An 18,022-nucleotide genomic window follows, 5' to 3' on the forward strand; every position below is an offset into this window, starting at 1 on the left:
TTCAGCTGTACAAAGCATTACGAAGGGCAAAACTGCAGGCCTACAGTTGCAGCAGATAAAAAGTAGCCATGTAAGAAACGTAAGAATAGGAAAGTAATCTGAGAGGAAGATGGTTCCTCATCCCTTAAACTGTTCAAGGCCATGTTCAATGGGGCTTTGAGCAACCTGGTCTAGTGGGAGGTACCCCTGTCCATGGCAGGAAGGTTGGAATTAAATGATGTTTAAAGCCCCTTCCAATGCAAAACATTCTATGATTCTGTGATTATTCCACGATAACAAGACTCACTGTAAGAGTGCCCACTGCCAGGCCTCCCTTACCCTCTAAAAGAAGGTAAGGTACCCTGGAGCCAGGGAAGACAGAGAAACCTTGGCCGTATGTGGCAGCTGCATTTTGTGAACTCTGCGTTGAGCATGAAAAGAGAGGCAGGCGATTGCTCCTGGGGGAGAGCAATTCACCTCCTTACAGAGGGGAGAAGCGGGGTGCAGGGCCCTGGTGCACCGGGGCTCGGCTGCTGCACCCGGTGGCTGCTGACTTCGTGCCCTGCAGCCCCACGGGTGAAGCTCTGGCGCAGGGCCTCCTGGCGATGCAGAGATGCTGCAAGGGCTGCACCCCTTAAAACCCAGGAGTTTCTGAGTCCAAATAAATCTAAATAAACCGTGACAGACCGGCGCTCTCCACGAGGAGAAGGATAAGCTCCGTACGGAGACCCGCAGGCGCGGCGAATCCGAACACTGCCCGCGCACACACACACCCCGCGGGCACCTGCGGCCCCGGGTGGCAACCACTGCCCCATCCATCCCTCGGTTCGGCGCAGCAGGTGTGGTGGCCCGATCGGTTCCGGATCTCCCGGGGGCCGCGGGGAAAGGGGGGCGGGGCCGGGCGGCGCATGCGCCCGCCGGCCGGGCTGGCGGCGGGAGGGAGGTGGGGCCGGGGCGGCTGTGCGGGGAGAGGGCGGCGGCGCCGCCGCTGAGGAGAAACTCCGGAGGGGAAGCGGCAGCCGCCGGCCTCCGCCTCCCTCTCCTTCCCCTCCCCGCCCCAACACACACACACACCTTGTAGCGGGAAGAGGGAAGCGAGCGGGCGGCTGCACCCCCCCCCTACCCGCGGCACACGGTCCTGCTCACAGCTCGGCGAGCCCGCCGGCGGGAGTGAGGAACGGCCGGCGCTGCGCCCGGGGAGGAGGGCGAGGAGCCGGGACCCCGAGCCGCCTCTTGAAGGGAGGAGAGGGCTGTTCCCGCCCTTCCCCCTCCCCACCACACCCCTCGGCCCCAGACTGGGTGGATGAGCAGCCTCCAGGACAGCGGCGGCGGCTTTTGCGGCCTCTCCATGGCTGGGCCCCAGCGGTGAAGGCAGCGGGAGCCGCCTGTATCCGCGCCGCCAGGCAGCGCAGCCACCAGGGGGCGGGCGGGGAGGGGGATGAGCGCCGCAGCCGCTGCCGCCGCCTCTGCGGGAGCCGCCGTCGCCGCCTGCACCGGGGCCGAGGGCGGCTTCTTCTACTTTTCCAGTGGCTCTGGTCCGGTGGGGTCCATGGGGCCTGAAGAGGGCTCGGCCGGCGGGCTGGGAGCCCTGCCCGGCGCCCTGGTGCCGCCGTCGTTGGGCTGCCGGAGCCGTTACCAGCTGCTGCTCTCCGGGAAGGCCCTGGCCGACAGATACCGGAAGATTTACACGGCGGCACTGAGCGACCGAGAGCTGGGAGGACACCCGGGCAGGTAACGCGCACCGAGCTCCTTCCCGGGCGAGACGGGCATTCCCGGCGGCCGCCTTCACCCCTCCCATCGCCGGCTGGGAGCGGCCCTTCCCCCAGCGGCTCCCCCTGGCCCCGTGCGTACACCTTTCCCCGGGCAGCGGCACGCCTCTCCCCCCCCGGCGGCCGCTCCACTTATCCTCCCTCCTGGCCCTCTTGTCAGGCGGCGCCGTTGCCCCCGCTGCCTTTACCATGTGGCCGCTGCCGGTCCACGGGGGACAGAGGGGGCGGTGATGTAACCCAGCGGCTGCTCAGGTGCCCACCCCCTCCCGCTGCCCGGGCCCTGCCGCTAGCTTGGCCGGCGTTACGGTGCAGATGGCGCTGCCTCTTCCCTCCTCTACCCGGGCTACGGGGGGAGTGTTACCTGTGTCCGCGCCCCTCCCCCAGCGCGGAGGCCGGTGGGCTCCCCCACGCCCTTCAGGCGGAAAGCGGGGATGTAAACCCCGCTCCGCCCGTCCTTCCGCGGCCGCCTGTGGGGATGGAGGGTTTCCCGGCGGTGTCCATGTTGAGACCTCGGGCGGACCTCGCTCCGGCCCGGGCCTGTCGTGACACTGACACGGGCTGAGCCCCGCGGTCTCTACCGGTAGAGAGGCGCCGCTGCCGGCTGCGCAGGACACCCGCCGAGCCTGCTAGCGGGGCCGCCGGCGGAGAGACCTCGGTGCTTTGCCGTGTGTCAGAGCAGCCTTTAGCTGCCCTGCCTTATTTTTCCTGCTCTTTCCGTAATCTCTTCCCTGACGCTGGCCCCCGTGTCTGGAGGGAGGCTGCGTCCTAGGCAGCGCCTTCCAGGGGGGCCTGGAGGGTTGGGAGGGGCGTGTGCCGCCCCCCTCAAATCCATGAGGCTCCCTCCTCCCTCAATCCCGACGGATGGTGGCCCTCGGGGCTTCCATTCCCTCCGGCAGCTGCCTGCCCTGATAGCCGGCTCTCCGGCTCTGTCTCCGGGCCTCAGCAGGGTGCCTGTTGCTCCTGCCGCCTTTTTCCCGGGGTGCCTCGCCGCCCTCCCCTCACAGGACGTGTGACAGACAGGGGGGAGGGGGCTGCGGGTTGAGGCGATGAGGGGCCGCGGCAGAGGGAGGGGCGGCGGGTGTCGAGCGTGGCTACCGCGGCCCTTAACTCCGTCGCCCCGGGCCCGGGCAGCCTCTCCCGCCGGCGGAGATGAGGGTGGGGTGTCTGGTCGGAGCCCTGGCCTGGCGGCTGCTGTGTGCGTGTGTGTGAGGGGGGCGAGGGGCGGGTTCCCCCGTTGTGCCCGGGCGCTCCCCATTGTTTCCCTCCGGAGGTCGCCGGGGATGCGGATAACAAGAAACCGGCACCTTCCTGTGTTCTCAGCCCCTGCCGGCCTAAAGCTGTGATGTGGGTGGCCTGATCGTAGGGAGAGCTTTGAGTCACCCTTGTTTAAAGTTTGCAAACGGTTGCAGAGCACTAAGTGGTTGGATTCTTCGGGTTTGGGTTTGCTTTTATTTTTATTTTTTTTTCAGTCGGACTGTAACGGCAGCAGGGCGTATTCCCCACCCCTCCACACAACCCCCACAGAAAGAATCATAGAATCAAAGAATCATAGAAAGGCTGTGTTAAGGAATGGAATTGGTAAATGCTGAAAACATGGACTCTTTTTTAACATTGACATTTTATATCTTTGCAGTGACTGGCATCTGAGTATATGCTGGGGGGCACTAATTCTCCCTTCCCCCCCATAGAGCACCTGTGAGAGTTTTCTTATCCCTGACAATTCTTAGTTCAGGGCTTGTGTTTTTTTCCTGCCAATCTTGTTTTCCTTAGGAAACAGCATTAAGCTTTAATCCACCATGTGTTTGCATCCATGGTGTTCAGGTATTTGTCACGATTTTGTCTTAAGGTGTCTGTATTTTTTAAAGCTGTAGTTTTGAGTTGTCGTCACAGTTTAACTCTGGGCTGGCAATTAACTGAATGACAGATGCTCTCTATTGATCCCCCTTCCTGATAAGGAAAGGAGAGAGAATAAAGGAGACTTACAGGTTGGAAACTAAAATACAAGGCTTTAGTGAAACAGTAGAGATTAAAAAAGGGAAAATTATTAAATACATACAAATATACAGGAAAAATTATACCATGTTCCTCCCTCCTTTCCCCCAATAATGCTCACATCACCACCGAGGCTGCAGGGCAGCCCTGGGAAAGTCCAGGTTGGAGTCCTGGAGTCAGCAGCAGTTGGGAGCTGGAGGCAGGAACACTCAGATTCAGGCTGGCACGGATCAGGACCAGAGGCAGATGAAGGGATGGCATCCTCCCAGGATGCCAAAGCAAACACGAACAGGCGAAGAAGGGGCAAAAGGAAGGACAACAAGTAAAGGGCTTGACTCTTGTGATTCCTTCAAATTTATACCAACGATGGGGCATATGCGATGGAATACTCTGTTTGGTCACCTTTGGTCATTCATCTTGTCTGCTCCTCCCTAAAGGAGGGTTGCAGGTGTGACCTCTTTATTCCCTTTCTGTTTCCAGAGCATAAGATGTTCCTCAGAACAGAGCAGTGGCCTTGGTTCTGCAGACCATTCTCTAGCCGTAACTATAAACATTGAGCATCATCAGTCCTAGAAGCAGACACTGACTGAGAAACTTGCTGTGAATTTCAGCAAGTACAGCTAGTTATGAGAGACTTAGGTGAAAGCAGAATTACAAGACAGAAAATTAGCTTTATCCCAGACCAGGACAGTTGTTTATGTCCTCGAGTGTTTTCTAGTTTCGGGGTAATTCAGCTGTTATGTCTTGTACTTGCTCTTGTAGAAAATACTGTCTGTACATATGTGTAGATTTAATGTTTCCATTAATTGATATTCTTAAAATATTTACCTTTAACTCCAAGACTGCATTCTTTTGGGATCTGTTTCATATCGGCAGATTCTTTTAAGAACGTCAATTAAAAGCAAGTGAAATTCAAAGTTAATGCATGTCTTAATTTTGGAAGGCTAGATTTATTTATGTATTTTTGCTACATTGTCATCTTAGGGCAGATCAGAGAAGCCAGGCACCTTTGTATAGATGAAACATATTTTATTAAGCTGTTGTCAGGTAAATAGCATCTGCCTGATACTGGTGAATACAGCCAGATTGGACTGTAGAACTTCTGGGAGGAGGAATATTGAATAATCAGCCAGTTGCCCGCTATCTCTTGGTACAGACCCGAAACATCTTTCTTTTGTGTCAGACTCATAGCAACCAAGATCATGGTCTCCACCCTTTCTCCTTACTAGGGTCAAAATATTCAAGTTTAAGGTTTGAGCACTTCAGCTGCCTGGTAAACTTGAGTAGGAATGGTCAAAATGCTGTCTTACAAAAATGGTAGAAATCCCAAATGTTTTCTAAAGAGATGCTTCAAAGTAATTTGTGACTGCATTTGGTTGCTATGGTAGATGATAGTGCCAGAAAAATTGTTTAGAGGCTAAAATAAAATAATACTGTCAGTAGTGGGTTCTTTGTCTGTGCAGAAAATCTGAAGCCTATTATTCTGTCACTAAGAATGTTTGTAAAAAATATCTTGAAGTAGCTTTAAAAACCTGAATAAATTTGCTTATTAGCATTAGCAAGATTCTTCCTGTGCTCAGAGAAGACTGATTTGAGGAATGATGGTACAACCTGCTTGCAATATGCTGACCTAGAATTTTTTGCTTCAAGTCTGCAAAATTGTACTCTGCACTTCAGGTGGTGTGACCAACGCCTGCCTCAGTGAGTGCTTTTATTCCAAACCTGACTCAGGAAGAGTCAGCTCATGAAGAACTAGAAAGGGGTATGAGAACGCGTTGTGTGTAAACAAGAAAAATAAACACTGCGGAGATTATCTGGAGGTCACAAGCAGGATTAATTTGACATTTGCAGGGGGTTTGTGCTGGCTGTCATCTGAACGTGAGGAATGTCACGTGTTGAGGAGGATGCAGTAATTGGCTTTGAACCAGGACTGGTGCTTTGCATTTCCTCATGTGATACTGGCTGCAGTGTTGTGAACACTTGGGTCTCCAAAGGACGCAGTTCACTTGCTGTGCTTGTGCCCACTGCCACGTTGACATAATTATTTATATAGTCTTTTGCAGTAACAGATTACAGACTGGCTCTGGGTTAAAATTAACTTGGGAAATATGGTTTCTTGTAATCCAGGCTAATTCCCTGATCTGGCTCACCTTGTGATTGTGCTTGTGGCAGCGTGAGATGAAGGGCTGCACAAAGATCTGTGTACAGAGAGGTGTTCTTTGTCAACAGTGCCAGCCTAATAATTGTGTGAAAGAAAACAGGAAGAGAAGTATCTAATCCCACAATTTAACATACAGCTTTCTTTGCTCAGATAACAAAGTTAAGAATATGCTACAGTGCTACTAACAGTGGGAAACAAGCTTGTCAAGTCAATATTGGTTTGGAAGATAAATCTATTCTGAGTGTGCCTAGTTTGTAGTCTCTGCTTTGTAGGTACTGAAATAAATGATGGTGAATAGTAGTGGCATCATGGCTGGTGTAGCTATGAAGGTCTGTAAAATACTAGTAGGAAGTTTGAGCCTCTTCAGAGAGGAAGCAAAACTTCATGTTGTTGGAGTGTTGCTTCAGATGAGGGTTTCTGAGAGGATGAAACTGGAAGTCTGTTCTGTTACTATAGTAAAGTCACTTGTTGACTGCTGTCAGTTCTGAATCTTTGTTTTTGCTAAGTAAGGTACTTGAAAAGTATTTCCAAGTTCCACATTTTTGCTGAATTCAAATATAGTTTTTCTGTTGCATAACTTAGTCCTAACAAAATTCTGTATCCAGTAAGATTGCAGCTTTTTTCTTGTGCATCTCAGGGTTTTCTGGGAACTCTCCGTCCCTTTGCTACTCTTCCTTCACCTGTGTTTGTACTGGAATTATCAGTTGGGTTCAGTTTGTTCTTTGAGTTTTTTTTCAAATATTGGTAGAATTAGAAATTTGTAATGGATTTAATATGACCAGCTTTGTAATGAAAATGTTCACTACGTAATTTTGACTAAATTCAAATTTTAATATTACAATGACAGTATGCTCTAAACCATCTGTAATTTCATACTCATGTGAGTGATTTTCATCTGTTTTGATGTTTATCAAATGATCTTTACCAAAAAGATTTTTTTTTATTATTTTCATTTTATTTTATCTTTAGGGCATCAGCTCACAGCAGCTGTAAAACTAAATTAATGCAGATCCAAGAATCATTTCTAAATAGGTTGTTCTTTTGTTCCATTTTGTTCCACTTTAAATTACTTGTGAGGACTGTGTCTGTATTAACAGGTGTCAGAGTTGCAGCAGTATTTCTTGAGTAATAATAAATATAGAAATTTTCTTATGCTTCTTACTAGAGGGAGACATCCTGAGCTTGTCAGATGCTTCATGTACTCACTGCATAAAGTTCAGTAGAAACGTTCTATCAGTTAGTTTCAAAACATTAACTAATTGAAAATACAAATTCTTTTTGGTGTTAGTTTTTGTCCATTACTTCTTTGGTAAAGTTGCCTCTTCATAGCAGGAAAGCTCCTATCTGCATTGTGTGGACAAAACACCCAAACAAATCCAATCTTGTGAAGTGTCTTGATTGAGATCAAGATCAAGGACGATTTCAGCAGTGACTGGAATGTAAGATTTCTGCTATTAACCAGAAATCAGATGTCTGTTTTTCCAGCCATTTTGGGTAAAGACAGCCAACTTTCTTTCATTTTGTGGTTATTCTTTCTACTGGATGATAAAAGAAATTTTTGGAAGTAGGCCAGATCATCCACGCTCCTAAGTAGTAAATTATTCATCCTCTGAAGAAAGTTGATCACTAGGTTAGTCTTTATGCTTTTCAAAATGATAATGCAGTCTTCCCTTAGTTCCTTTCTTATGCTCAGTAATACAATGCTTATTTTACCCTCTGATATTTTAAGTAATTTTTCAAAATTTATTGAAGAAATGCTACTAAAACTTCACCTTTACACCGCAAAGTTATTAAAAATCTGGAGAAACCATATTTAGCAAGTTTAGATATGTGAAATTTGTGTTTATTTGATTGTTGGTAAAACAGACGTAATTTCTTCAGATCTGAAGCCTTTACTAAAGCTTTAAGCTTTTTTTTGTTTAAGTCTTGATCCTTTCTAAAAATAAATTACAATTGCAGAAAGTTTGAAAGTATTTATTTGATTGAGGAAATAAAAGTTATATACATAAAGACTAGTAAAATGATAGTGGTGTTTCTTCTGAATTATTATGCATTCCATAACAAAATTTTCTGCTTATTCCTTTTAAAAGCTTTGCTCATAGGTCCCTTCCTACAGAAATACTGCAGTTTAGTCTACTCTCCTCTATTTTTCAATTCTTACATTTTGTAAATATCATTAAAAAAAAAAAAAGTTTAAGTCCTTATGTAAACTTAAACTTCATTGGAAAATCAATGTGCTGTTGAGTCTTACATTAAGCTAGAAAAGCTGGTGAGAGCTGCTTTCAGCTTTTCAGCTGTGTTATAGCAATGTTTTAATATTGTGCTCTTGGTTAAGAGGGATTAACTGAAAAAAACATATTTTAGCCGCTTTACCTTATATTCTGATAAGGAAAACAGTTTTACATGGTAGTTTTGATTTTTTTACATACTGTAGTAGTTGCTCTAAAATGGTTATTATTAGCGCAGTGTTATATATATATTAGGAAACTTAATGTGTATTTGTACGTTTATATATAAATAATATATTGTAATTTGTATAAACCATTTGAAAAATTACAAAACTTGGAATCCATGTGGTGATTATTCAGGTTTTGTGAGTTGATAGAAATGCATTTCCTTCTCACAAAAAAGAGCAACTGAAATAGTCTTAAAATTCTAGTGATGCTTACAGTGATGTTCATATGGTAATTGTCTCAGGAAGTGTCTTTTTTGTAATGTAAATAGAAATTACAGCAGAGTATTGCCTCTTCTTTCCAATTCCCACTCTTGGGTTTTGGCATTCTTGTAGATGCTCTTCAAGCATAGGTAGGACCTTAGCCATTTCACTTTATTGCTAGATAAACTGATTGCCTTGATGTTTGGTAATGTTTTGATATTGTTGCCATCTGTGTTCCAAAATACTATATTTAAGGTGTTTTAAACTTCAAAAATACTTTATCCTTTCCAAATGTCAGGTTAGGGATTACTGATAAGAATATTTATGGGCACGTGCTTGTAGGTGTTGGTATCTATACAATGGCAAAGTTCTGAGCAGGAGCAACCCATCGGTATTCGTGTTATAATTTCAGTAATTAAAACCATATGAAGTCATTGCATGATTTTTGTTGGTTTTCCCTGTGGATAATGAGCTCTCTTCCACTTTAATCCAGTGATATTGCCTGAATGTTCTGCTGAAGTTCACAGGAATTCAGAATTTTCATATACAGTCCTAACTAAATAAAACTCCTAAATGGGACAGGAGAGGAATCAGCATATTAGACTTACAACATGCTGATGGTCTGGTCTGTGGCAAATATAAGTAGTTAAAGTTAGGCCGGAGCAATTTTAGAAGTTACATTTCCTCACTGCTAGCTGTCTTAAATGTAGTAAATGCTTTTCCTGCAGATTTCAAAACTTGGTGTTGAATTTGTGTTTTTACTATGTTGACCGTCAGTTTTGAGGGTTAGGTTTTGTTTTACTCCCATACTATGATCTTCCTTCTGGCTAAAATATCTCAGTGTTTATACAGTAAATTCTTCTCCTGACATATGGCTATGTGCATTTCACCATATTGATGTCATTATAGAAAGCACATATGACATATCAGCAATACAGTCGTTAGTATCGAAGTACTTCATGCAAACTGTTTTCCATATCCTTTGTGTACTTTGGAACCTTGATCCCTTCCAGCATCTCTTAGTTTCATTTTTGCATTTTTTTTTTTCTACCTTGCTTGCCATAAACACTGCTTCACACCAGTCAAAATAGTTAATGTATAGTTCACTAAAGTTGTTAAATTCTGAATATAATCTTTCACAGTGGTCTTTCAGAGACAGTTCCTACCATTGTGCCCCTCTAAGGAATGAGTATTATAAACTGGCACAAGTGAATGGGCTCCTTGTGGTTCAAGGTACATGGTTTCTGTGTGTTAAGATTTAATGTTTCATCCATTATAAAACATATTAACACGCTCTTAGGAGCAAGTATTTAATAGTAAAAAGCACGTTATAGCCCACTGTCTCCCTTCAGACTGATGACTGTGTTGATTGACTTAATTAGGTTTTTTTGTTATAACTGAATGATGCTTCTTTCTTTGTATTTGTTATATCTGTGACTACTTTGGCTTGAGAAATCTATTTTTTTCTTGCTAATTCTAGAAATCTAATCTATACCACTTAGAAAATAAATAGTGCCCCTTAGAAAATAAATAAAAATTCTGTTTCCTTTTTCCCACATTATCAAAATCACTGGGCTAAAGTTTTATTGCCATTCCTTATTTTCATTTTCTTCCATTAACTTTCCTTGCCTTACGTTACCACACGTAAGTGTCTGAGGTAGTGGATTTTGAACTTAAGGTTTTTTAACTCTTGAAAAATACTTTATAGGTTCTGTGAAAGGAAGCAAAATAAGTGAGTGATGAACTACTTTCCATCAGCAGCACAATGTTTTGCCATCCTCAGGCAATTAGCTTTCCATCATTTATAACGGTTACTTGGGAAGACAAGGCCCATAACTGTGATTGTTCACACTTTTCCTTTTACTTTGCCCCAGGTTTTATTGCTGAGCATGGCATCATATGGTATGGAATATCCCTTTGGTCAGCTGTCCCAGCTGTGTCCCCTCCCTGCTGCTTGTGCACCCCAAGCCTGATTGCTGGCAGGATGGTGTGAGAGCAGAACAGGCCTTGACTCTGCGTGTTACAACACTATTTTCATCACAAACTGAAAACATACCAGCTACTCTGAAGAAAATTCACCCTAGTCAAAGGCAATATGAAGACAAAGTAAGATACAGTCAGAAGTTACAAGCCTGTTTTTAAAACAGTTTTCACAGTTTAAATTCATTGGAATGAGACAAACCACTACTGGGAATTTTATTATTTTATCTTAGTTATATACATTACTTTACATGCTATATATTTTATATACTAAAAATGAAGCCTCTTACCTAACTTGTGCTGCAGTGCCAGAGTATTTAGATTATTTTGGCCGTGATCTCTGTCAGTCTGCAAGTCTGCCTTAAGAGAGACTGAACTCTTGTTATATTTATTGTTCTTGTCACAATTAATAACTTTTTCTCTTGCTGAGCCTTTAAGAGAACAACTCTCTTTCCACAGATCTGAAACTAGTCATTTACAGCATGAACTTGTTATGAAATACATATCTTATTATCCAGTTCTTATTATAGCAACCTCTTCTTTATTATTTTGGTGATTTCATCATGAGATCTGTTGTTGCTTATGACTTGCCTTTATCTGGTATTGCCTTGCCTTTCTCTCCCACTAGCCAATGTTGTATTCTTTCTAGCAGATGTGCTTGTACATTTTTGTTACATTTGTATGTTTGCATAGTAGTAATGTCTCTATTCCCTTTCTCTTCAATCCGTTCTCTATCCCATTTTGTTTCTAGAATAAACTGTTACACAGGGTTGTAAAGTTCTGAGTTTTTGGTTGTTTCAGTGAAGACAATGCAGAATTTATTCAGTTTACTTGTAGTTGTAGTCGTCCTTGGGTTGATAAACTCTCATTAGCCACTGCTAATGTGCTTTTTCTTAAGTTCAGTTCTTCCTAAAATTCATGGAGCATCTTCCCTAAATTAAAATTCTGCTTATATGATTCTGTGTAAAATAGCTTTGTATGTACTTTGGTTCTGGTGATTGCATTTAATCAGGAAAGTGGCCAGAGGTGAAGATATTGTCATGTTTGTTATGGTTGAATGACTTTTTTTTGGCTAAAAGCCGAAGTTAAATAGAGTCCTGAAAATACTTAAGGGTGGGAGATACAGAAATAGTTTCCTCTACACTGAAAAATGTGAGGTAGAATATTTTTCTTGCATGTGTTCTTAGAGATGTAATGCAGGGAACAAAGAAAAAAAATAGATAATTGCTGAAAAGAAACTGAAAATGTCAGTGGTTGTCCCAAGAGACCATTCTCTTTGTATGGAGAAAACTTTGTAGTGATGCCTTCTTGTGCGTTTTTTTTTTTTTAATTATACAAGATAGATCTGTGCTGTTTCAGAAGCCATTTCAGTTATAGAAGATATCCAGATACTGTTAAATATTTTTTCACTTTTATTGTAGTTGAATGAAAATCGGATCCATTTTACTTGTGTACTTGTGTTTAATTTAATTTATAGAACCTGCAGTACTTGCTTTTTAGAGTGCATTGGAGAGGCCTTTGAAAGGATATTCCAGCAGCTAGAGTAACCCACTTCTTTCTTATGCTTCCACAATTTTATTTTTTTTAATGAACCTACTTGTTTTTAAAAAATCACATGATAGTAAAGATAATGCGGGTTGATATCATAGGCTTGAAAAACAGTGCTGAACTATGAAACTAAAGCTGTGATTAAAAAGATGTGCAGTTTCAGCTCACAACAGGAGCACAACAGAGTCCCAACTGAGCAATCAGGTAGTGAGATGACCTTTTTCTTCTGCATCAGTGTGCAGGGAGGAGTTGGACTGTGTAATGTAACTGTTTGTCTTCCTGACTTCTGGATGTTTGATGTCTTAGCTGTCGTTAGCTCTCTATTCCTCTCCAGGCAGTGTTCTCTCAAATTCATCAGTCTTCTTTTGAGTTTTCTTAACAATTTCAGATGCCTTAGGAGCCCAGTGTAGCTTGTCCTACTGGTCAGTCTCTGTCTTCCCCTAAGCACATCCTAATTGGATTGCAGTTGATGTTCCTTTCCCTGATTTATGACAGGATTTATTTTTTTTTAACTTATTTTTTATTTGTCAATATACTGCCTATGCCATGAGTTTTCTTTTATGTTGGCATGGATGAAAATTCACATCAGGATGATTGATTAATAACTCAAAAAATAGCATGCAGGCTGGTAGATGCTTGGAGGGCAGCACATGTGGCTGTTAGAATGGCAGCTGAGCTATTTCCCCCTCACTAAGAACTGGTGTTCCTCAAGTGTGAGATTCTAGGCATACTAAGTGATGATGAGCACAGTAATTTTATATATTGTCATTATTGACAATCAAAAAATACAAAAATACCAAACTATTAGTCTTTAGGGGAAAATTGTTTGTGCTGTCTAGTGTTATTTTGAGATCTGCTTGTCAAGCTGAGCGGTTTTTGTCCTCAATGGTTCTTACTGCAAAATTCCTTAAAAATCTGTAGCCCTTGATGAAAGGTAATAGTATTTCCAGTAGTTTTCAGTAACAGTGGGTAATCTACAGATACCTCCAGTGCAGAAAGAACAGTGTATGTTCTTTACCTCAACTTGTGTAAGACTTTTTACACTGTTTCCTATAGCATCCCCAGGCTGGCAAAGTGTGATTTAGATAAGTGGACTGTGAAGTTGATTCAGAACTGGCTGAATGATTGAGCCTGGAGGTTTGTGATCAGTGACACAAAGTCCAGCTGGAGGTAAATCATCAGTAGTAGACCCTGGAAGCTGATACTAGAGGCACTGTTGTTTAGTGTCTTCATTAAAGGAGCTGGATGCTGGGACAGAGTGCACCCCCAGGAGGTTCATAGGTGGTACAGAACTGGGAGGAATCGCTCACGTAGTCGTGTGGTTGTGTTTCCACTCAGAGGCTGGAGAATTGAGCTGAGAGGAAATCTCACAAAGTGCAACAAGGGGAAGTGCAGAATCCTGCATCAGAGGCATAACCCCAGGGAGGCACTGACCATCTGGAAAACAGCTCAGCAGAGAAGTAGCCTAGTGCTGGATAACAACGTGACCATGTGCCAGCAAGGCACTTCCATGGCAAAGAAGGCAGGAAGCCTCCCGGGCTAGGCTAGGACGAGTGTTGCTAGCAGATAGGAGGTACTCTCTGCTCAGCACTGGTGACTGTGTCTGGAGTGTCTATTTCTGGATTTCCCAGTACAGAAGAGATAGACTGGAGAGAGTCCTGTGCAGAGCAGCAAAGGTAATTTAAGGATGTGAAGCATTTCTCCTACAAGGAAAGGCTGAGAGAGCTGGGACTGGGCTAATGAATGTTGGGAGGTGATAAGAGGGAGCGTGACTGTTCCCAGTAGTGCCCACTGACAGGACAAGGGCTAGTGGGAACAAATTAAAAGTCATTGAAATGGCAGAGCATTTCAAGAGAAAGCATTTCTTCACTATGGGAGAGATCAAGCTCTGACACAAGTTGTCCAGAGAGGTTTAATGTGTGCTTGCACATACTAAAAATCCAGCTGCACAAAGTACTGGGTAACCTATTTTATCTGGCCCTGCTTGATACATAGTGTCAGTCACAAAACAGTTGTGGTTGGAAGGGACTTCTAGAGTTCATCTGATCTGCTTTCTCTGCTCATATGGAACCACCTGGAGCTCATTGCCCAGGACCATGTCCAGATAGTTTTCAATATTGCCCAGGATGGAGACTGCACAACCTCTGTGGGCAACCTGTGCCAGTGCTTGGTCACCCTCACCTTCTTAAGAAGTCCCTTCTAACCTCAAAGATTCTGTGATTCCATAATTCTTAGGAAAATAGACTATAAGGAGAAATGATCTATATGAGGTGTACATGTCTGTCTTCTGACAGGAGCTGTCACAGGAAACAAAACACACAGTGCGCTGAGCAATTTGCAGGAGAGTTGTGTTGGAAAATATGGTCCTCATGTTGCTGGAAACAGAATCATTTAGGTTGGAGAAGACCTTTAAGGTCATTGAGTCCAACTGTAAACCTAGCACTGTCAACTCTGCCACTAAACCATGGCCCTAAATGCCATGTCTGCACATATTTTAAATACCTTCAGGGGACTGAGTACCCCGAGAAGAGCTGGTCTTGTAATTAAAGACTGAGGCAAAGGTGGCATTAAATACCTTAGCCTTTTCCTCATCCTTTTTCACTGTTTCCCTTGGCATCCAATAGAGATTCTCTTTAGCTCTCCTTTTGTTGTTAATATAGTTATGGAAACATGTTTGGGACCTCCATACATACTATAATGCAGTAGAAGTAAGGAGACTGAGGGCAGCTGAAAAGCTAGCAACACTTGCTTTTTTAAATGAGGTAAATCTATGAATTTGTCATAATGTTCTTGTAGGGAAGGCTGTATGATAACAAGATCCAAATGTAAGTAACTTGCTCTGAGTACTTTTCAGCTGTTTTAAGGTCTTGTTGCTGGGGTAGTGGGTAGGTGTCCAGTGGCTATTAGTCCCCAGTTTGGGGATATTATTGCAAAATTCGTAGCTTTTCTCTTCTGCAGCCTGTCTTTCAGCTTTGTTTTTGTTTTTTTGCTAGCAAACGCGGTATTCAAACTTCTAATGTATCATAACAGGCAGAAATATAGTCTGTGCACCAGCTGTCATGCAGCTAAGCAACTTTGGCTGTGATTTTGGCAGAAGCAGTCACTTTTTTTTTTTTCCTACCCTGCCTGCAACTGTGCAGAGAGCAAGGGAAGGTCAAGCAGGGAGGTATGTGTCAGTAAGTACTTCACAGAGCAAACATTTCCTTATTGGAGATATTTTAAAACTCAGGAATACTAACCAGTGTTAGCAAAAGGCATTTTTGTACAAATGAAATGCATGCGTATTTCATAAAGCTTCCTAATACTTAGTTTTGCATAACACTAAGAGAGTATATGTGTATTCATATGGTACATATAAATTTGTGATGGGAAAAATAAAGCATTTAAAAGCTTTGGGAGATATTGTTTTTAAGCCAAGAACAGATTGGGATTTTTTTTTTTTACCTTTTCCTTCTTTACTCTTGCAGTCTACTGATACTGTCCCCATGGTTGAAAGCGTGTTGGATATATCAGTAGTAGAAGGAACAATTGCTTGGGGCTGCTTAGTCATGAAAGGGAAGTATCTGCAAAGGCAAAAAGTAAATCAAGGAAAGCCTGAGGGAAGTTCAGTTGTAGGGTACTTCAGGGCAACCTCTAGGCATGATGAAATACATGCTGTGTCCAGTTGTCTCAAACCACTTTCACACTAATTAGTAAATTTTTGTTGGAGGGAGCTGAATGGAGTAACCCACAGGTGCACTAAGGACATAATTATGATTTTAGTGTAGACTTGACCTAGTACTTGAGCCATTTTTTGAGAATCTCTCATTTTATAGTTAAAGATATCATCTTTAAGCCTCTACCCTTAAGTGACACATTCTATATGCCAGCTCTGTAGAAGGCATATAGCATTTTGTTTATGGGAGTTGTTTACTTTGACTTGCTTTATGGAGACTGTTTTAAGGCAGTTTCTTATTATAGATACTTGGGATTCTTGGACACTGCAGTAGTGCAGAGTTCACATAGAGGCTGGAGAAATCAGAGGGGATTTTGATTTGAAGGACAGATTGTATGGCTAAATATGGATGGTTTTGTACATGGAAGCTCACAGTTGCTTTCAAGAAAAAGTATTCCTCTAGTTTGTAGAAGTAAGGTTGCTGAAGATTGTTAGCTGCTGTAAATGTAGAGAGGTAACAAAATAAGGAACCTGGAAGACAAGCAGCAACTTGAATGTGTTTTACAACAATATTCACAGTTTGCATTTTGTCACTGGTACCTCTTCATATCCTTGCCGTCATCCAGACTCCACATTGTTTCTTGCTCTTTAGTTCTTTAAACATAAAACTTGTTCTCTATCTATTGATGAGGCTGTTAAAGTGCTGCCCACTTACGTTGTTTTGTTTGTCCCAAACTTCTGTTGAACTTTCTCTTTCCTTGGTTTTTCCTTTGGCTTTATGTTTGCTAACAGCAAGTCTGGATGTCCTGTAAAATATGATTAAAAACCAGCTTATTTCTTCCAATAAGGGAAGAAATATGGTCTCAAAGTTTTGAGATCTCTTCAGGTCTTCTGATTAGCCTTGATAGTTTTTTTTCTTTATTATTCCAGTTTCTTTATTTTGAACCCCTTATAAGTGAATTTCTGTAGCAACAACACAATGAATAGTAAGTTTTTTTGCTGACAAGTGCACTGATATTTATCAGCTGTGGTTCTCCGTTATGAAATTAAGATGCTTTGAAGCTACATTACAAATTAACAGCTGATCTGGAGTGCTTTGGAGAATGCAGTAAATGGCATGGGAGACCAGGAGCCCAGCAGAGGCTGTGGTTGCTTTAATGTCTCTCCATAATGGCTCTGGCCTTCATCTTTGTGATCATGTGTCAGAATATCTGCTTACAGAGCATAAGGGAAAAAAAACCTCAAAATGCACATTGTTGTAGTTCATCAGAAGAGAGCACCTCCTGGGTTTCTGCTTGGCTGAAAACTGTTGCAGATCTGATAGAAAAAGTAGCTCTGATGTATAGTAAGTTATGTGGTTCTATGAAGAATGGAGAAAGACTAGTTTATGAAGTAGCTAGGTTTTTTCACAACTATGATTAAATTAGAATGATTGGAAAAACTGTCTGAGGCATTTTCAGCATTATTAGAAATTACCTTGGAGAATTTATAGGAGATATAAGGTTCTAGAAGCCTAGTATTAAGCAAATTGGTAAATAGTGCCTCACTAAAAAAAATGGATAAAGAAAGACTCAAAGTGCTCTAGTACAGTTTATGTTGACTACATTTCTGAAAGTACTGGAAAAATAATGTTTTATTAATTAAGATTATAAATTAGTGGCAAAAAAGTTTCATAGTGAACTCTGTCTGGGAAATTTAATATTTGGTCACTATTAACAGTTGTCTAAAACTTATTTTCCCAAAATTATGGAAAATAATTAGCATTTCACTAAAAGAAATCTTAGGTGCTAAGCTTGTTCTAAAATCAGACAATGTCTGAGTTTGGATCCAGTGCCACATAGTCTGTACTTCAGCTCAGGGCTTGCTCTCAACTGGACCAAACCTTACAATATCTTGTTAGAGCAGATCCAGGAGTAAACCAGAGCTCTGCTTCTCACATTGGATCTGCACTGAGAAGCATGGTCTGTTCCTCAAATGGAAAAGCTTATCCTGCTTATCCTGCCCCTGCTGTCTGACTGGCTGGACTGTGGCTTTCCTCAAGTGGATTTTTGGGATGTGTTGCCTTCCACCTGTCAATCTGGCTACCCCTGTTCTAGACAGAACTACTGTAAGGGGGGGTTTAAAGCTTCCCCAGCAGACCAACCCTGAGCAGTGCTGGGTGGTGGAGAGCTGTGGAGGAGAAGCAGGGAGAAGAGGCCGGAGCGTCTGGATCTGTCCTGGGTCCTGAACCTTCTGTCCCATCCTTGGCAGCTTCAGCCTTGGAATTGGGGTTACAGGTGGAA

The 18,022-nt window shown here is 43.1% G+C and overlaps 1 protein-coding gene across 1 annotated transcript in view; it reads left to right on the plus strand.

The window, feature by feature from the left end:
- Window positions 1–934: 934 nt before the first annotated feature.
- Window positions 935–18,022, plus strand: part of MYCBP2 (MYC binding protein 2) — a 173,933-nt gene continuing 156,845 nt past the window's right edge. The window contains exon 1 of the mRNA XM_030469141.1: window positions 935–1,710. Within this exon, the coding sequence (XP_030325001.1) occupies window positions 1,418–1,710 (293 nt within the window). The 5' untranslated portion in view covers window positions 935–1,417. The remainder of the gene's footprint in view (window positions 1,711–18,022) is intronic.

Source organism: Calypte anna, chromosome 1 (genome assembly GCF_003957555.1).
Source record: "Calypte anna isolate BGI_N300 chromosome 1, bCalAnn1_v1.p, whole genome shotgun sequence".
NCBI classification, from domain to species: Eukaryota; Metazoa; Chordata; class Aves; order Apodiformes; family Trochilidae; genus Calypte; species Calypte anna.